The sequence below is a fragment of the Miscanthus floridulus genome, chromosome 8 (genome assembly GCF_019320115.1).
Source record: "Miscanthus floridulus cultivar M001 chromosome 8, ASM1932011v1, whole genome shotgun sequence".
NCBI classification, from domain to species: domain Eukaryota; kingdom Viridiplantae; phylum Streptophyta; class Magnoliopsida; order Poales; family Poaceae; genus Miscanthus; species Miscanthus floridulus.
The window spans coordinates 65,464,817-65,485,499 of record NC_089587.1 but is presented as its reverse complement, the minus strand read 5'-3'; the positions used below and the strand labels follow the sequence as shown (position 1 = coordinate 65,485,499).

At 47.1% G+C, this 20,683-nt stretch overlaps 3 protein-coding genes across 3 annotated transcripts; 1 reads left to right on the top strand and 2 right to left on the bottom strand.

Annotated features, from left to right (window-relative positions):
* Positions 1–4,167: 4,167 nt before the first annotated feature.
* LOC136472365 (NDR1/HIN1-like protein 10) lies at positions 4,168–5,224 on the top strand. The gene has a single exon (XM_066470075.1). It carries the CDS (start codon positions 4,339–4,341, stop codon positions 4,978–4,980), a length of 642 nt encoding a protein of 213 aa, XP_066326172.1. The 5' UTR covers positions 4,168–4,338; the 3' UTR covers positions 4,981–5,224.
* A 1,292-nt stretch (positions 5,225–6,516) lies between these two features.
* Positions 6,517–7,585, bottom strand: LOC136469249 (transcription repressor OFP13-like). The gene has a single exon (XM_066467522.1). It carries the CDS (start codon positions 7,510–7,512, stop codon positions 6,517–6,519), a length of 996 nt encoding a protein of 331 aa, XP_066323619.1. The 5' UTR covers positions 7,513–7,585.
* Positions 7,586–20,070: 12,485 nt separating this feature from the next.
* Positions 20,071–20,463, bottom strand: LOC136469248 (uncharacterized). Its single transcript, XM_066467521.1, has one exon. The coding sequence runs from the start codon at positions 20,461–20,463 to the stop codon at positions 20,071–20,073; it is 393 nt and encodes a 130-aa protein (XP_066323618.1).
* Between the last annotated feature and the right edge of the window lie 220 nt (positions 20,464–20,683).

Sequence of the window (20,683 nt, the reverse complement as noted above, 5' to 3'; positions counted from 1 at the left end):
TATTAATCTAAATAATGCTAAGCTTCCCTAAATGAATTAATGAACCTAACATTCTTATAGATAAATGTAAACTAACTACACCAACAGATAGATCACATTTTTATGAACCTAACAAATTTTGTTTCACTATTTTTGGACACATACAGAATTTACTATAATTTTCCAAAGATTAGCTCAAAACTAAATTAGAAAAACATTTGCTAATTTGCTGGAAAAAAGGAAAACCAATTCTCGCGCGGCCCATCCGCGCGGCCCACATGCGCGCAGCGCGCGCGCACGCGCGGCCCATAGCTGCGGCGCACATGGGGCGCGGCCCACGCACGCAAACTGTCCGCGACGGGGGAGCCCCCGCACGCCGACCAACTTGAAAAAATGCCCTCGCGTTCTCCGATAATACTACTAACACTATGTGCGCTATTTCAACAGACTACAACTTTTCAATAAAACCCTCACAAACTCCCTCCTTTACAATAGCATGGTCCTCGGCTACCCGCGCTCACACCGGCGCGGCGGCGATAGCAATGGACGGCCACGCCGGCCAGCCGGGACCCGCACTGGCTCCACCAACGGGTCGACCCCCGTCTACAACCCTAGCGCCTACACTAGCCTAGGTTACAAGAGTGACGCTGGCCACCCTAAGCCACCGTGGGGTGAACTAGCTAGCGCTACAACATCACTATCTTACCCTTGGTTGCGGGTGCAGTGATGGTTAGGTCAGAAGTGGCCTGAGAGGTGCTGACCGCGTGCGACCGAGCGATGCGGCGATGCCTCGAGCGTGGCACCTCCGCGTTAGCACGTCACCGATAGTGCCTCTGGTGAACCTAGCGTGAGCATGGAAACGAGGGGGGTTAAGGAAGGCTCGAAGGAGCAACTAATTGAATCTCTACCGAAGGATACCGGTTTACCCCCATTAAAGTCAGGCGTGAGGCGAAGACGACCGGCGATGAGTAAAACACCAAATTGGCGGTCGGCAGTGCTTGGCTGAGGCTCGGTAAGGGTGACATAGCTAGATAGCTTTATGGAGTCGCTATAGGTGCTATGAATCAGACCCTAGTGAACCGAGGCATGCGAATTGCGAAGCCGTGCGCGTGAGGGGACGTCGTCCCGCCGTCGCTGACGGCAGTAATGGCATGCGAGGGGGGTGGGAGGAAGGATGGCACGTTGCATCGCGTAGCCATTCAATAGAGAGAGATAGGACTAGATGGTGGACGGCTACACGTGCGGGCAGAGTAAGGCGGCAGTGGCAGCGACACGGTGCAGAGGCGTTGTGCCGCCTAGGCGAGACATGGCTGAAGGCGGAGCATGTGCACGTGGGGGGGGGTCATGACCCTATGCGTGTAGTACCAAGGTGGGCAGCGACGCAGCACAGTGATGTGACGACAGCGGCAGCGGCGCCCGTGGCTCGCGGAGCAGTGTAGCGCAACAGAGCGAACGCGGGCGGCCCTAGTGGCACCGACAGCGGTGCCAGCGGCAGTGCGCAGCGCGCGACGGGATTACGGCGGTAGCAGCGCAGCAGTGAGGTAGGGCAGCTGCGCGCCAGGGCTGTCGGCCACAGCGGCCAGCCGAGCGAGGCCACGCCGGCTCAGGGGCGTGGTGACCGCGCCTACGCGAGGAAACCGACCAAGGATGTGCCATGCACGCTTTTTAAAGCATCCAAATCAACTAATCGATTGGCCAAACACCCAAACCATCTTCACCATACATTAGATGGTACATAAGGCTACTAAAACAATCCTTAACACTACCTTACTTAACCAGATTGCCGTACAAAAATTACCAAACATCGCAAGGTCTGGCTCACCAAAAGTTCATGAAATCTTCTGTGTTGAATGATTTCTATTTCTAGTTGCATTTCCAAACCCTAAGAAATATAAGCTAGCAACATTATTTATCAACACCAAGTATTTCATTGTCATCTACAAAGTTTGTACTTTCAACTTTATTTAAGTGTTGCATATATGTTCTATATTATTTTTGTTTGATAAAAATTGGTTTTAAACCCTAAGTGATTTAACATAACTATCAAATCAACTTTTGTTTCCTATTTCTGCCGATCGTTTTGAGTTACGGGAATTGATTTACACCTTTATTACAAGCATTAACACATAACATGATGCTCATGATATATTTTAGTAAATGATTTACAGTGTAACACCACAACATTGCTCTACATAGGCAATCTACCTAACTGATTTCAAGGTCGAGTCCAATCTGTTTCTTCCAAGATGGAGAAAGTGGCTACAACACTAACCCCACAGGTACTCTGTAGATGGATGGAGCACCAAACTAGAGTCACTAGTGGCGCTCCGTCATCCAATCCATCATCGACCTATCTATCAGTTGTTGCATGCATTATATATGTTGGCGTTAGTTGCTTAGGCTTTACTGCATCCATCGATGCTTTATTTGTCCAAATAATTTTATGTATAATATATATTTAGATAAATTAAATTGTGGGTTCAGAGCTCCGACAGCTTGACGTCACACAGAGCTTAATGGTTCCCATAAATATTGATGCTGACAGACTTAATCATTTGGCTAGGACTTTTGGATGCTCAACAGGTAGCTTTTCCTCACTCTGGGTCTTGCTAAACCACGAGTAGAAGATTTTTGGCCTCTAATATCTCGCTGTGAAAGAAGGCTAGCTAGCCTGCGAGCACTTCCTTATTCCTATCCAAGCACTCAAGCCGGGCGTGTGGAAATATCAAATTCAGTGTTCACGGCGTTTCCTACTCTACTTTCCACATGTTCCCTTTTCGGTTGCAAAACACAGTCATTGAACGTATTGATAAGTTTAGGAAACATTGCTTTTGGAGAGTAGGTGATATAAATTCCAAGAAGCTGCCCAAAGCAGTGTGAAATGGTTCTACTTAAGAAAGAAGGACGCCTAGGAATCCTAAAACCGAGAACCCAAAATGAAGCCCTTAACTTAAAGCAGTGGCACAAGTTTTTTAATAGGGAGAATATCCCTTGGGTAAATCTGGTTGCGAAAGATATTATCGTTCTGACATACCATTGAACCATGTGTTGAAGGGCTCCTTCTGGTGGAGATATTTATTGAGGATTTTGATTCCAACAAAGGTTTAGAGACATTTACTATTCAAAATGGCCGAACTTAGTTTCTAGGATAACCTGTGGGGGACAGATGGTAAAACCAATGTGCCCATACAGAAATCTTGCGGTCCGACCAGGTGGTAGGAAGCCACCCACCGACCAGCCCTTCCCTCTCCCTCTCCCTCTCCCATGCGAATGGCATTGTTTCTCTTCCTCCCTCCGCGTGTGAATCAGCACAGCACGGCCTAGAAGCCCATCAAGGCGGTCGTCGGCAGCTCTCCCTCCCTTCGGCAGCTCTCTCCCTCCCTCATCTCCAACTTCAACAGATCACTCCCGTCTCCATCTCCGGCAGGCTTAGAAGGAAGGGGCTCGGGGGAGGCAGGCAGGCCAGGCTGTGGGGATGGTGTCTTGGCGGTTAGGGGCCCTGGCGGCGGTGGAGGCGACTGGGCTAGGTCGGGGCGGGGGGCGTCGTGGCAGTGCTCGCCGGTGAGCATGGCCATGTCGGTGGCGGGAGTAGGGGAAGGGGAAGGAGGAGGCTGCCGCGGCCACGACAGCGGAGCTCCGGCGAACCCTAGCGCGGCCGTGGCGGTGGGCGGCGAGGTGGCGCTGGCGCGTCGGCACGGCGCGTTGGTGGTCTGCAGTGGGCCGCGCGGGGCGGGGTGAGGCCCAATTGCCGTCCTGGTTAGCGCGCGACTCGGTGCCACTGTGCATAGCACGCCCCGTGCCCATACCACTGTCAAGCAGGTGCCAAAATTGCAGAAAGTAAAAGCAGTGTGCCCATACCACTGTCTCTAGAATAAAACTTAATATGAAATGTGGCTATACCTATTTTATATGTATTGCACAACTATATATGATATTATTAAAATAAAGATAATAAAGAGAACTATGTTTCTCTTTTGAGGGTATCTTTTTTTTTTTTTTGAACGTAATACATTTAGGGGGTCCAATCTTAGTCATGTATCTGCCTTGAGGCCCAAAGGCCAGGCCCAACCAAGGTTAGGTGGGCCTGGGTCAAGAACATGAGAGCTAAGGAGGCGCGTGCACGGGACCATGGTTGGATTAGAAGTTGGAAGATGGCGAGGATAGCAGCAATTCATTCATGATCGCACACTCACTCCCTGCTGCGACTTCCATGGCCAGCCGCCCATGCATGCTGCATCTGTCTTCTCCACTGCATGATTCGCTTGCACGCTCGCTCTCTCATCAGTCTCCCTGCCTCGTCTCGATCGATCACTTGCTGCAGCAGGTTGATCGGATCCGATTCGATCGAAGAAGAGATCGATGGGTAGCAAGACGAGCACCGTGTCGTCGGTGCTGTGCTGCCCGTGCCGGTGCCTCTTCTGCGGCGTGCTCAGCTGCCTCTTCAGCGTGCTCACCTGCATCTTCGTCGTCGCCGGCCTCGTCGCGCTGGTCCTCTACCTGCTGTTCCGGCCCCACATCATCCGCGTCTCCGCCGTCTCCGCCGACCTCTCCGACTTCACGCTCACCCCGCAGACGTGGATCCTCCGCTACAACCTCTCCCTGGGCCTGCAGGTCCGCAACCCCAACAAGCACATCGCCCTCCACTACCACGGCGTCGTCGCGGAGGCGCACTACGAGGGCCAGCAGTTCGGCCACACCGCGCCGCCCGACTTCTTCCAGGACACCGGCGTGACGAGCCCGCTCGACCTCTCCTTCGCCGGCGAGAGCCCCATCGTCGGCGGCATCGCGGCGGCAGGCTTCCGGAGGGAGGCCGCCGAGGGGGCCATCTTCTCCGTGGACGTCAAGATCAGCTCGCACATGAAGCTCAAGGTCTGGGTGCTCAGGGTGCTGGGGCCCAAGACAAAGATCGATTGCCCGCTCAGGCTCCAGCGACGGGATGCTGCCCACGGCCAACGCCCGCCGGAGTTCAAACAGACGGAATGCAGGGTCACCTTCTTCTGATTCTGACCCCCTCCCTCTCGCTCCTCTTAGTCCGTTGCATGCATGCATTGTTGTTATATCTGATATTCTGATCGATCCAGCACCTAGCTACCTGCTGGTGGCAATAATCTTAATTAATTAGCTAGCTAGCTAGATAAATATATATGTTTCGGACTGGATTTTATATATTTTTATGACAATAGAAGAACAGAGATTATTGCTAGTTGCAGCAATAATATATAATGTGGTGTGTACGCGCGTATGTGCGTGCGTGCGTGTGTTTCGTCACTATATAAGGATTTCTCGTTATTACTTTTTATTTATGGACATGGACACACTACCACAATAGAGGCGGTCCAAATGGATTTCTATGGGCAGCATCACGTCCATCTCTCTCTTCCGTGGTCTGTGTTACAATAAATCCGAAAAAAAAAACATTGCCAAGCCCACCTGCTTGTCGGCCTGCTACCGAGCCCGTGGCTCCACCCATGTGGATCAATAGGATGTCGCGGCCCTGTGCGCACCACCAGATGGTTGCCTTGCCCCCGCACTTGCCGAGTCCGCCGCCGCTAAGCATGCCACCTCCACCCTGTTGTGGCAATGGCCGAGAGTGAGGGGCTGCGGCTAAGCACGCATTCATGACGATGGCACAGTCAAAGGCATGGAATGCTCCTCTCCGGAGATGGAGCACAGATCTGTGCATGGATGTCCCTCCGACGAGCACAAATAATCCATGTGGAGATGATTCTCACTGAGCCCCTCATATCTCCTCTCCCTATTCCTCTTAGAGCTGCGGCCTCACTCCATCCAGCCTCTCTCAAATCTGTGACCCGAGATGACAGCGGCGGCGGATCTGTGGCCCGATATGGCAGTGACGGTGTCATGTGTAAGGATGGTTGGATGCCTCTACAAGGATCCACGGGATCTGGGGCAAGCTAGCTCCCACGGTGGGCTTTGCAAGGCCGATCGAGATCTATGAGATCATGGTCGCTCGGAGTCGCTAAAGGGCTTCACAACACCGGCATCAAAATTTGAGAACGACGCTGATTTTTTTTTTTTTTTGGTAATTAGCAGTTTAGCACTATAGACGGTTGTTTTGGTTAGAACATGTTAACTGTATCACAGACAAAACGTGGTGGTAGAATTCAAAATTGTAGTGAACACGATCATTGTGGACTGAATTTGGGTGCTTTGATTTCAAAGGCAAACTTTAGTTGTATATGGGCTTCTGTGTTAATTGTTATTGCTTCATTAGCACCCATGTTTACGATTGTATGCATACCAGTCAAAACCAAGGGGGTTTGAGGGGATTGAGGGGGATTTAATCCCATACTAGTCAAAATCCCCCTCAATTACCTCAATTCTCTCCAACTCCGTCTCTTGTTTGGTGTAGAAACGAACAAGTCCTTAAGGATAGATCGGTAGAATACATGGTTTTATAGGTGAGGGAGTGAAATAGGTAGGCTGGAAGTTAAGTAGACTTTTTCTAAAAAATATATATATATAATGACCAAGTAGGTACTAGTACACTGCTGCAGACGAGAGACGACTGACAGACTACAAGGAGGAGGAGGAAGAGCAGCAGGAGCAATCGTCAATGGATGAAGCAGAGCAGTTGGTAGCACTAGCACTTGCAGGAGGGGTGGCCACCGGAGACGACGACGACGATGAATAATTATAATCTGCTGCATCAGCAGCAGGCGAGTTGGTGAGCGCCAGGAGCAGGTCGACAAAGGCGGCGACGATGAGGCTGTGGGTGGTCTTGGCGTTAGCCTTGAGGTACCAGCCCAGCATCTCCTCAAGCCAGCTCCAGTCCTTGACGCCACCTTCCTGCTCCAGCTGGCTCATCACCATAGCCTCCATGGACTCCCTGAAGTCGCGGTACGGGTTGTGCGAGTCCACAGACATGGCCGTCGCGCCACCGAACGCCAAGGCTGATGCCTTGCCGCTGCTCAAGACGATGCTGCTGTTGTCCAGCTGCGGCTTGTCGTCGCCATCGTTGTCGGCCACGGCGGCCTGCTGCTTGCTGAGCGACGGCTGCTTGATGAGCCTGCAGCAGGAGGCGTCGTCGTCCTCAATATCATCATCTGCAGGCTCGTACAAGAGTCGGTCCGAGCGCAGAGCCTGCAGGATGACAGCCTCCGCGTCGGACTCGGCCTCCTCCGAAGCTGTGGACGCGAAGCTGTCGACGGAAGCGAAGGACGAGTCGCCGGAGAAGTCGACCGAGTTTATGGTCTTGTAATAAGCAGCCCGCTGCTGCTGCTGCTGACGGTGACGGCCATGCCCATTCTTGGGGTCCTCCTCCTCTTGCTCTGCTAGCTGCTGCTGCTGCCGGAAGGAGAGAGTTCTTGGGTGCATGCCGCAGGATGTCCATTGCCATTGCCATTGCCGCCATGCGGAGGAACAGGACGGATGCCAGGGCAACACTTCACCAGCAGCAGCAGCAGCAGAACTAGGAGGACTAGCAGTGTCCTGCGGTTTATGAATACTCCTTGTGCTGCTGCTGAAAACACCGGTGAGGCCGCCAACAGCAAGCTGTTGCTTCTTGACCATGAGGGCAGATCAGCAGATGCAGCTGGCCAATGCAGGTACCTATGGCGTGACTGGTGAGAGGAATGAAGACAGGGATCGAAGTAGCTAGGGAGGAAACAAGAGCTAGCTGGGGAAGAAGACAAGAGTAGCTAGTGGCTAGACCGCTAGATGGACATGGTCTAGACTCTAGAGGCGATGGACAGCAAGCAAGGAAGGGATAGATGGAGGTGATGAGCTGATGGTCGATGCCGCTTGGCTTTTATTCGGAGGGAGGGAGGGAGCGCTGTGACTGTGACTGAGCAGAGAATTATTTTTATATATATGCTAACACTAACAGTACTGCATACGTATATATGCAAACCCTTAATTATACTAATTAAACTGAGAGCGGCCGGGGTAGGTTACCTAGAGAGGCAGAGCAGAGAGTAGTTGCATGCTGATTGAGTGGAGGTTTTGTTTTATAAAGACACACAAGAGAACATGCCTGCCTGCACCGTACCCCTACCCCTGCTGCAATGGATCGATCGGAGTAGTAGTGAGACTTTGTTTGTTTGTTTCTGTATGTATTATTACTTCACTAGCTAGTTAACTCAGCTTCTTTTCCTTATTCCTCTCTCTCTTGTGTTGGCCATGGACATGGATGTACCCTCCACGTGGAACCTGCCTGCAAGGCTGCAATACATCATGTAAATAAATAGCATCAATTAACTAATTGTTTGCAAATCAATTCATTCATCATGTACCACGTATGTACGCCGTCCCACCATTGTTTTGTTGACAAGATAAAATAACTGCATCTGGACCGGAGTCAAGTAGGTGGTGATATTGGCATATATAGACATTAGTCTCTATCACATTCGGCCAAATATAATGAAATGTAGCTAGTGGTTGGACGACTGGACACCGGAGGATCCGAGTCTAGTAGGGTTTGTGGCATACTTACTCCCAAGTTGCATTGGAACCTCCTGAGTTACAGTACTTAGTGCTAATAATCCGGCCTTATATTCAAGCAGAGATACGAGAAGTCGTCATGTATACATTGTCCTAGCTTCCCCTGTCCTGCTGCCCTGTGTGTGTGTGAGTGATTAGCTATAGTGACTGTGTCTAGTCTCTCGGCTAGCTGATTCATTTGCTGCAGGCATTTCTTGCACCAATAATCCATCCATTATCTCCATCGATCTGTCATGCATGCATTGTTTCAGGATGCATTTCTGGGTTGGGCCGTTGAGGATCGGAGGGTATTCTCATCGGGCCGGGTGGGTTTCAATTCATCGCCCTGCCCTTGCACTGCATCTGTATGCCTCAGTGCCTGCAACACATATACACAGTAACCAATGCAATCAATCGGCTGATGGATCAATCGATTATAAAAGTTGTGTACTAGACAGTACTCCCTTCGTCCAAAAAAAATATATAACTGCGTGTTGCGTGCCGTCAAAAGTAATTCATGTTTTACCAAATTTTTAATGGATACTATTCACATTTACAGCTATAAAATAATTTATTATGAAAATACATTTCATAATTAATCTAATGATATTTATTTAATATCTTAAATATTGATATATTTTATCTATAATTGATTGAACTTAAGATACTAAATCACGGCACTATATTAGAATTGCATTCTTTCACAGAAGGAGGGCGTTGCTTGCTCCCTCCAACTTGGCTGGCACTTGTCTCATGCTGGTAGACCGCTTGTGCCACACTCCACGCTACTACAGTCAAGATTAGTAGGGGCGGCTCAAATAGATTTGTAGGGGCGGTTTTGCTCGTACTTGTAGGGGTGGCTTAAGATTTGTAGGGGAGGCTGGATATTGAGCCGCCTCTACAAATCATTTTTCAGAAATCACGATTCCAGATCCAAAAATGGCAAAATTGCAAGGCATGGCATTTTTCACGTGCTTCAAGGATTCAAACCCGTGACCTCCCCCTCATGTGTACCATACTCTATCACTGCACCTCACAATTACTTATGTCTATATTAGATTTTGGTTCCCCACATATTATCCAAAATCGAGTTTAAATTGATTGTTTTAAGCCCTAAACGAATTCAAATGAAAATGTTGTCAGCTCTAAAGTTTCATAACTTTTTGAGATCTACAACTTTTATTTTGGTAGTTTCTCCATCCCAGGTCATTTACAAAATTTGAATTTCAAATTTGAGAAATCCAAACGTAGTTTTCCTTGACAAGATGATTTCAAATAAAAAAGTTGTCAACTACAAAGTTTCATAACTTTTCGAGATCTACAACTTTCTTTTTTGTGGTTTCTCCATCCGAGGTTGTTTGAAAAAATCTAATTTCATTTTTTTGAAAATTCAAACGTAGTTTTCCTTGACAAAATGAATTCAAATTAAAAAGTTTTTAACTATAAAGTTTTATAACTTTTCGAGATCTACAACTTTCATTTTGGTCATCTTTTCATGTGACTTTGTTTTGACAATTCAAAATTTGAATTTAAAAAAAATATCAACTTGAAACAATATTTTAAAAGAGTAAATGATTTCAGCTGAAAAGTCATCAACAACAAAGTTGTAGAACTCATCAAGATCTACAAGTTTTATTTTGGTCATTTGTTCATCCGACAAAGTGGTAACAACATTATAAAGATATATAAATTTTATGAATAATGTTACTATCACTTTGTCGGATGAAGAAATAGCCAAAATAAAAGTTGCAGATCTTGATGAGTTCTACAACTTTTTATATTCACGACCTTTTATGCTGAAATCATTTACTGCTTCAAAATATTGTTTGAAGCTGCCATTTTTCGAAATTCAAATTTTTAATTGATAAAACAAAGTCACATGAAAAGTTAACCAAAATAATAGCCGTAAGAACACAATAAAGTGATAGAGCATGATTTTATAAAATTATAGGAAAAATCATCATATTTGAATTTAGTACGAGGGAGAAAGACTAGTTACAAGTTTTAACCAGAGATTAAAAGCAGAAATCAGAGTTCTTTAACATTTTAAAATTTTAACTTCCAACAACATTTTGATGCACTAAATGATTTCAAATGAAAAAGTTGTAAATAACAAAGTTCTATAACTTTTCGAGATCTATAACTTTTATTTTGATCATTTCTTCATCCAAGGTCGTTTGAAAAAATTTAAATTTTAGTGCTTAATTTATACTATTTTACGTCTATTTGTCGGGGCGGCTCAATATAGAGTCACCCCTACAAATCGGATTTGTACGGGCAGATGGATATAGAGCCGCCCCTATAAATCGAGCCATTTGTAGGAGCGGCTTAAAACACCAGCAACCCCTACAAATCTATTTGTGGGGGCGGCTCGTTTGGGCACCATTTTTAGAGCGTAGAACTGCCCCTACAAAAAAGGGGGCATTGCTACACTATAGTAGTGCTAGATACTCCCATCGCCTCCCCTCCCTTCTCTCCCCTTATTTCCTTCTCCCAACAGATGTAATAGAGATAGAGATCCATGAGATGAGTTGTTGCAATGCAATGCAAGAAGGAATTACTACTTGACAAGTTAGCCTAGTTGTGGCTTTAATTCTTCGATAATGCTCCTTATGACATACGGACGGACGGACGCCTCACCTCTGCTTACTCCTGCACCCAAAAAATCTTATTCCTCGCTTCCTCCTCTCCATCCTTATCCCTTCTGCGCTCGTGCCCTGCCCCACCCCAACGCACGACCATGGCTACCTCCCTGGTCGGCAGCGGCACCTTCACACACCCAGGCATCCTCCTCCCCCACCCTAGCATCTTCACCCACCAGGAGCACCCAATGCTCATGGATTCGATGGCCCTTTCCCCTACCCTGGCGAGATCCATGGTGTGGTGGTGCGGTGGTGTTGCAGGGGAGTCGATGGCTCTCCCCCTCCCTAGCGCGACGCCCTCTCTCACCCCGGTGACCGATCTCCCCCCATCCCAGTGGCCATGGTGCTCCTTGACCCCATCTCCCACCATCGTCGTCGAACCAAGCCCTATGCCATTAGCATTTGTGGTGGTGGTGCTCGTGTGCGCTACTGGTGCTGGTGCTGGGTGGTACTCACTGAAAGCTCTAGTTTGGTTTTGGATAATTGATGAAACCCTAGGTACTAACCTTTGGCTCTAAGTGAATCTAGGATAGGTTAGTACACACCAAGTGATGGAGCAAAGATGAAGTCCATGGTGATGTTGGTGGACATGTGATGATGATGATCAAGCTCTAAACTTGGAAAAGAAGAAAGAGAAAAACAAAATGGGCTCAAGGCAAAGGTACAATTGATAGGGCCATTTTGTTTTGCCACTCAAGACACCTAGTGGGTGTGAGTGGGTTTAGGATAGATAGATGTACTATCAAGAGGGGAGAATCTCGGTTAAAGCGGTTATTAAGTGCCACAAGGTGAAGTGATTCATGCATATGCATTAGGACCACTGTTTGCCTAAATGGCCTTTTAGCCTATTTAAACACTACCCAGTGGTACACCATTTTTGTTTAATCATCCGTTTAGATGGTTTATTTGGCCGTTTAGCCCATTTAATGGACTGTTTAGCCCGAATAATGGCTAAACGGTAGGTGACCAACTGTTTGTCGTTTAGCGTTTAGAAAAACATTGATTAGGACCTAGTGTGCTAACAATTAACCCTTGAAAAGTACTTAAAATATTTCTAACACACTTGCACATGGTGGTGTACACTTAGTGGTGTTGGCAACACACTTGCACATGGTGGTGTACACTTAGTGGTGTTGGCATATTTGCAAAGGAGGCGAAGATTTGGTGAAGAAAATATTTTTCGGTGTCTTCTGAACTATATGATGGTCCTTGGATTGGGATTATGTGTTAATCCATTGTGCTTTGGATCAAATATGCATGTGGGATGTGTAGCCCACTGCATAAGCTTTCCAAAATATCCAAGATCATCGAAATCGAAGTTCGGAGCTAAGAGTTATAGTCATTTTAGAGCTGATTCCAGAGCTTAGGACTCTCTCCCTGGGTCCAGTTCTAGTGTCCAGACCATGTGCTCTGGGTCTGAAGCTAGGGTCCTATCATGGGGGTTAGAACCACAACAAGCATTGTTATTCGAGTCGGTGTTAGAGTACATGTCTCCGGTGGCTCGGGTGAACTCAAGAACACAAGAATCACAGAGAGGACGCAACGGTTTATCCTGGTTCGGGCCAATCGATGCCCTACATCCAGCAGCTGATGATCCTTATACTCAAGAGCACCCAAAATCAGGGGGTACAATAGAGTGTATAGGAGGCCGAGAGAGATTTAGTAGGGGTTAGCTCAATGCTAATCCTAAGGTTGCCTTGCCGCCGGTAGAGCCTTGCCCTCGTCAGAGAGGATGACGACGGGTGCATTGGAGGAGCTCTCGATGGCCCTCTCTAGGTTGCTCTGCTCTCAATGCTGAGCCAGAGCGGATCGATAAGGAATGGAATGATCTGTCTCGAATCATCCTCTCCCTTTAGGGTCTGACCTTATCCCTTATATATCAAGATTGGTCGGGTACATGGTGGTTTGGGGGGTTCATCCTATAGTCTACATGCACTGGGGTCCAGGAGGGTCTTGCAGCAGCGCTGTGTGGACCATGGCGGTGTTGTAAAGCTAAAGAAACCCTGGGCATCGTCCAACTGGCCTGTTTTGACACACTAAGTGTTAGGTTGTGTCGACTTGGGCCAGCCTCCCCTAGGCACACCTTTTGGAGTCTTCTTGGTGGTGAGGGAGGTTGGATCGAGAGATTAACACACGGGCCTAGGAGCCCTTGAGCCCCCGGAGGTCGAGAAGAGCTTATCTTCTTGTGTCACGCCCCGTGCGTGACCCTATCGGCGGTGCAGCCAGCAAGGCCGTGCCAAAAGTGCTGAGTTGTGGAGCCCCCAAGCCTCAATGGCTTAGGGCTTGTCTTCTAGTGCCTAGACCTTGGTTGGGGTCATAGGCCATGCAGGAGCCAAGTGTCGGGCTTAGGTTTCCCGTTGATCGGGAGCATGAGGCTCGGGCAAGCCCCTGAGCTCTAAGCAGAGGCAGCGTCTTGCTCAGGCTCAGGCAAATTTCTTGGTGGAAAGTGGAGCGGGGACTGGACTCTGCCTTTACTATGTGGCCACAATCACGCAACCGCTTAGAGGCATGCTATGGGGATCGAAGGGGTGGTCGGTTCCCTGAGGCCTTTTTTGCCGTCAATGGCTGATTGGAGGGCCCGAAGCCGCTCATAGCGCATCGACCGTGGCTATAAAAGGGGCCTCGAGGACACGACGCCTTCTATCCCTCCTCCAGCTCTTCTCTTCTTCCTCTCAGATCTAACTCCTAGCGGCCATGGTGATGATGAAGTGCGACGCCTCCCATCGAGTGAGCCTTGCTCGTTTCACTGGGAGGATCCCAGCGAAGGGAAGTTGGTGGTGTGGCATGGATGGGGATGCAAAACCATGGCACTAGGAGGGAGTCTGATGCCTCATACGTGGCTGCTGACCCAGTGGCCGCGGATCCGCCCTTGAACACCACCAGCGCCGATGCTTTCCACACGTCATGGCCCGCTGAGTCCCTGTCCTATAGTCCTTCCCTAGAAAATGGAAGAATCCTAGTGACATGGGTCATCGTCGAGCTCGACCGAGGACTGTTGGCTCTAAGTGGAGGTCGATTAGCGTGGGGACGCCCCCTGACCTCATTGCATCCCTAAGCTTCGATGGGACAGGGGGCCAACCTGGCCTTCACTGTGCCTGTCTATGTGCCATGGAAGCTCGGTTAGGAGCTTTGATCGAGTAGCCGCCGCTTCTGCCACCGTGGCGGTGGTACTTGTAGCGGTTTTGCCACCGTATATTGTAATCGGGTTGTTCCTAATTAATGAAATGAAATTACTTTCATTTGGAATCTCATTGCTCATGAGTCATGCTCGAAGACTTAGGTCCCTTGTTGGGATGGGCTGTTACAACAATGGCCTCAGTGGCCAAGATTGCTGCGCATGTGCTGCTAGCGAGTGAGTCCGTGAGAACCCTAGGTTTACGGTCGTTCCATGCCCTGGTCATGTCCCCCAAAGGGGAGATCCTTGGCTTCCCGACTAAGCCACTCGTATAGTTCCCAAGCCCATCTATTAGTGCTCGGGGGCTCGGTGCCTCCCTCATTGGGTCTCCACGAGTGGCTTGAGGTCTGTACTCGGACATCATTCGTTAGTCGGTCTGTTTCACTTCTAAGCGCCCGGCTAAGGCCTCTGGTGCCCGACCGTGAACGTCCCTCGCACTTTAGGATGCTTTGGGTGGCCTTGAAACCCAGTGGGCTAGCCTTAAAACCCTCGACGATGCCCCTCCTAGGGCCCCCACATTGTTGTGCGGCCGGGAGACGCAATCCGATGAAGGATCGGGAAATAGGGAGATAGCTACAAAAGAACGAAATGGACACAAGAGAAGGGAAGGATGAGATAGTTGGTGATGCGGCCATCGTGGCCATTCCATTAGCGCTTTGCTGATCTCACACCCAGTCCTCCTGTTCCGTCCATCCCGTCCTTGCCTCGCTTGGGGGCCTTCTGCTGCAGTCCTCCTTCAAAGAGGGCGATCAAATGGTTAGCTTTATCAATCCTTTTTCACGACTGAGTTGCTATCGGAGTCACTCGGGATAAAGGAGACAATAGCAAAGATAAGCAAAGCAAGAAGGTTGGGAGGACATGACTTATCTTGGTATTTGTTGTTGGAGAGGTAGTCTAGTGAAGGAGGTCGGTAGGCGGGTACCGGCTCGGGAGGCGACGCTTCTAGGTGGATGGCTCAACAATGGCCTTTGTAACACCCTAGGTGTTAAGCATGCATTTAACCTTGACATTACATGAGCACAAGCATCATTAAGCATGCATGAGCATGAGCACCTCAAATATTATCTATATGTTAGCTTATATTGCATGTGTTGTTACTTAAATGTCTTACATATGCTAGGGTTTACATGTAACCAATGTAGAAAATGATTGTGGAACCCTAGGAATACCTTAAGCATGTTTAGAATATCATAAGGAACAACTTTGGTATTCATGACTAAGGCTAGTTTGTTCTTTAAGTCATAGTTATTGTGTAAGTCATCAATTTTAAGTTGTATGTTTGACCTAAGTTGAACTATGTCATAGAGAGTTTGCATGGCAGGTTGTAGTAACTGATTAGAGCAACAACTTTTATTTTTGGGTCATTAGCTAATTCAGTGCCTAGCTTGGTCATTTTGTGCTCACAAAAATAAGCAAAACACTATTTTTTCACACTTAGGAATTTTGTCTAAGTCGGGTGAGTTTATAGTTTGACATGCTTGACTTTGTGCTGATGTATCTTCCTAACCGTTGAGAATTAGACTTTGATCACTTAAGCAAAGTTTGAGATGGTGTGTAGATCTACATCTTTTGTTTAGAAAGTTTTCGCTAATTAGCCATGGATTAGGCACTAATGCATCGTCAAATGGCAATGTCAGACATTGAACGAGGCTCTAATGGCTTACTCAGCCTAGCCATCAGTGGCCAACCGCGCGCAGGGCCTAGCCACCGCTGGCGGACATCGAGCCCCCACCGTAGCATGTTGGTGTGCGATATAGGAGAAGCTACGCTGCTTGATTCACTCACTCACTCACGCTCTCTCCCTCTCCACTGCTCTCTCTCGCTCTCACCGCGGAGCTTCCTTCGCCGATGCGCAACCGCACCGCTCGGCCATCGCCTAGCGCCCACGCCACCATACCGTTGTCGTCTGCATCTTGCCAGCACCTGCGCCATCTTCCTCTCCACCTCCTAGACACAACCATAGAGCCAGACAAGCTTCGGTGTGGGCGTAATCGCCATTCTTGCCTCACCAAAAAGCTCGGCTTCTATGGCCGCCTTCACGGCGAGCTCACCGTCGCTCAGCTCGCATGTGCATTCTTCCCTCTTACTCATGTTAGGGCTTGGTTAGAATGTGTACTAGCTCATGGCATGATGTTACCACAATAGTAGCCTCGCCGGTGTGGAACACGATGGTCCGCGCCGCTACGCCACAGCGCACGTGGCTAGAGCTCGTCGGAGCATCTCGCCTAGCCTAGGTAGTCGCAATAGAGTCGCTTGGTCATCGTAGAGCTCGTGCGCTTCTCGTTGAGCAATGTCGTGGCCAGCAATAGCAGGCATACCTCAGCACAGTGCCACCGTGCCGCCATGGCCGACGACGAGGTAGCACCGGTGTGTCCGCACTGCCACCAAGGATATCAATCGACGCGGGGGAAGGTGTAGAACACGATGGTGAGGTTGGTTTGGCCGGAGAGCTCGCCGTTGGTGAGATTGCGCCGGTCAAACGTGCTCCTCTATTTCGGCTCGCTGACTTGTGGGGTCCTCTAACCCGTGGGTCCCTGATGTCAGCGACTGAAAGTTAGGGTTTTAGTTCAATTCTTTCCAGATTTGTATGCAAACTTTGAAAAATCATAAGTTGAGTTGTAGATGTCCAATTTTGGTGAACCAAATTTATTCGTATTCCTCATGAAGTGTAGTATTTTATAAAAATATGAAATGTACAGTTTCTAGTATTTTTCAAAGTGATTTAAATGTATCTAGATAAGTGATTTTTGAATGTTTACAATCTTGTAAATTATATATCTTGAGCTAGAAAAGTGATAAAATTGTGATTCCAATTTTGCTGGTCTTTTGTTGACATTCTATAGCTAGAAAAAATAATAAACTTGCTGTAAACTTGATTGAGGTAGGGTCTTTCTATTTATTTATTAATAAATGGTATTTTCTGAGGAAAATTATAGGGATAAAATAAGTAACATATGGCCATGCAAATTTTTGTATAGTAGTATGGAACTAGGATGAAGCTATTAAAAATATATAATCTATTGTTTGACACTTTTCTATAGGGTTAACTATTTTCACTAAAATAGACCTTGCTAGCTTGTCATTTTTGTAGAGGATATTATAAATGTTCAAATGATAGGAAATTTTTATAGTAGTCTATTGGGATCACTTGGAAGCCAATGTATTTTTCTGAGAATTTATTGTGCACATTTGTTATAGGTTTATTATTTCCTCTAATTATCTAATTAAATTAATAAAGGCATTTAAATAAATAGATTGGGCTTGACCATTGTGTTTTCTTGAGTGTATTTGATACTCCTGAAATGTTGGTATAGTTGGTGATGTTCAATTTTGAATGCTTATATGCAATGAAAATATTGTTGCTCTATAATTTGATTTAGAAGTGCTTTCGGACAGATTCTATGGTTGGGTATGTTGCATAGTGAAAATGATGTTTACTGTAGAAATGGTTAATAACAAAGTTGTATGGAACTTCTTCATCTATCTTTTGTTAAAATTTCAGGGCAATAGGCCAAATGGTTTAGGAGTTATAGATGTTTAAAGTTGGTCTTCCAAAATGCTTGTTCTCTGGAATTTCTGGATAGAACTGGAAAGATTGCCTGTTTTGGTTAGGATAGAATTGGAATTAGTTTTTGGTGATTAATTAAGAGTTGTAGGAAATTTTATAAGCTTTCCAGAAAGTTCAAGATAACAGCATTCGGATAAGTATAACTTCAGTTATGATGTAAACTAGTAGCTGCTATGTGTAGCTCTGAAATTGTCTTGTGTAGAATATCGGAAATGAATAGAGAAGAGATATGCACCTACTCAGTAAACATGGTGTTAGCATTGTTATCATTGTATTACTTAACCTCATTATCGCAGATTGTACATTCCCTTATCACATCATCCATGATCCTTCTTATGCATTCATGGGACTTACTTATGCATGCAATAGGTGCAACCGAGGAGATCACATTGGTGGAACTCAACATCGATCCACAGGAGGAGAACCAAGAGGTGCAGCACCAGGAGGTTCCTAGAGAAGGAGAGCCTAAAGCCGATCACCTTCCCAAGTGCCTAGATCACTAGCCTGCAACTTTCGTGAAAGGCAAGCCCCGAAGCATTATAAGTCTTCCTACTTTATTAATGTCACCTAAAGTTATTCGTATTGATGCATTACGTGATAGGAGTTGTTTGGAAACACTTATTGCATATTACCTTTCCTTGTCCAAAAATATCTACCATGAATCCTATTTAAGTCCAGGAACGCTTATCATGCTTAGCTATGCTTAGACCGGTAGAAGTCGAGTGATTTCCTGTCACCTGTGAGCTATAGGTGATAGCTTGATCACGGTTGGCTATATTGTGCTATCGTGGAACATAACCTGGTGTGTTGAATAATTGGAGACCAGGCATAGTCTTATGTTGTGGTAATCATAGTGATTCTGTCTGTGTCATTTAAGGACCAGTCGTTGGAGGTCATCTTGTCATGTTCAACGCATGCCTCTCACATAGTTGGCCGGATAAGTCATTCTAACCACGAAGCCGAGTAGCTCAACTTAGGCCAGGGACATGAGCAGTTAAAGTGCGCACCCTAGAGGCAGTAAGGATGTGTAGAGAGCCAATGGCGTAAGCCTAAGGGTGGGTTAGAGTCTCGAGCCTCCTGGTAGATTGGTTGTATCTTTGAGGGTGCGGCGCTGGTCTTACCCACGATTGTACTTGAGTTATACCAAAGGTGACCTAAGACTACCTTAGCGTAGGTATGTTTGGGTGTGTGTTAGGAATAATTCCCCAGCTGGGTAGGAATCGATTCGAATCGCCGTCTCTCCCGGATAGTGAGAACTTGATAGGAGTACGCTTCATCGTAGTAATTGATGGAAGTGTTGGTTATGAGATTATGCAAGAACTCAACTGGATATGGTTATTATTGTGATGACTTAATGGTACCAACATGTTTGGCATAGGATAGTGCTAATGTAGTATGAGATATGATTAATAACTGGTGATTCACAGTTTGAAAGATATTGGACAACTTATGCTTTTATACAAATAAAGTCTACCAGCTCTACTGATAAAGCCTTGCATACTCCTTGGTGTCTTAGTATTTTAGTTGGACATGTAAGTCTAGTTGAGTACCTTCTCGTACTCAGGGTTTTATTCCCATTGATGCAGATAATGTTATGTATCATGGCTACTATAGGAACTACTTTGCTCCTGCAGTGGATGAGGACTAGGACCATGGGCTTGGTCACTCTGTATATCATCTCACCCTTGTGCTTTTGGTTGGAGATGACTATGAAACTGGCTATGTATTAAACTACGGGTGATGTTGATGTCAAACTACTTTGCTTCCGCTACTTTTAAACTTGGTTTGTAATAACTATATGAACTCCTATGTATGTGAGATATTTGTGAACTATGATGTAACATATGATTGGTTATATTGAATCATTACGATCTTGGTTTGTATGTTGGTTGTTTGAAATCCTTCGTGATTTCATCGGGCTACCGGGTTTATATGGGCTCAAGTATGATGGTTTGATCACTTCGGTGATTGCTATTGTACTTGTGCTCTTATAAATTGGATAGTTCTGTGATAGCCTTCCCTCATGGGGAAAGGTCAGAACTTTCCTCGATCGAGTCAAACCCTTTTACTGGGCCGAGCACCTAGATGGAGGGGCCAGCCAAGCCATCACTGCCACTAGGAGCATCGGCCACCTCGCCGATGCTTAGTTAGTCAAGCATTGTCACTGCCTTGGCTGCTTCCTTCGCTGGTGCCCTTCCTGTGTTACGGTCGGGGCCATCGGGAGCATAGGGGGCAACCACAGCGACTGCTTGGGGGACGTAGTACTACTCACAGTAGTAGGCTTGCTCAAAGGTGCCCTCGATGGTGATGACTCCCTTGGGGCCGAGCATCTTCAACTTCAAGTAGGTGTAGTTAGGGACAACCATGAACTTGGCGAAGCATGGCCGGCCTAGGAGACCATGGTAGATGCTAGGGAAGTCGACGACCTTGAAGGTGAGTGGCTCCTTATAGAAGTTGTCCAGCTGGCCGAAGGTGACGTTGAGTCGGATGCGCCTGAGGGGCATGACTTCGTTCCCTAGGATGATCCCGTAGAACAGTGCTTTATTGGGGCTTAGGCTGCTCCATGGGATGCCCATCTTGTCCAGGGTGCTAGCATAGAGTATGTTGAGGCCGCTGCCCCCATCCATCAGCACCTTGGTGAGGCGCGTGGTGCCCATGATTGGGCTAACCACGAGCGGGTAGCATCCCAGGTACTAAAAAGCTAACTTATAATGACAAAATGCTAGAAAATATAATTTTAAAATTAGAAGGTTATCTTCATCTGTCAAAAAACAATTGAGCTCCAATAAGATGATAGAAACACAGTTAGCATAGATTGCTGCCGCTATACCTGTTTCTGATTCAGGAAAGATTCTGAGGCAACCCAAAACTTCTCTC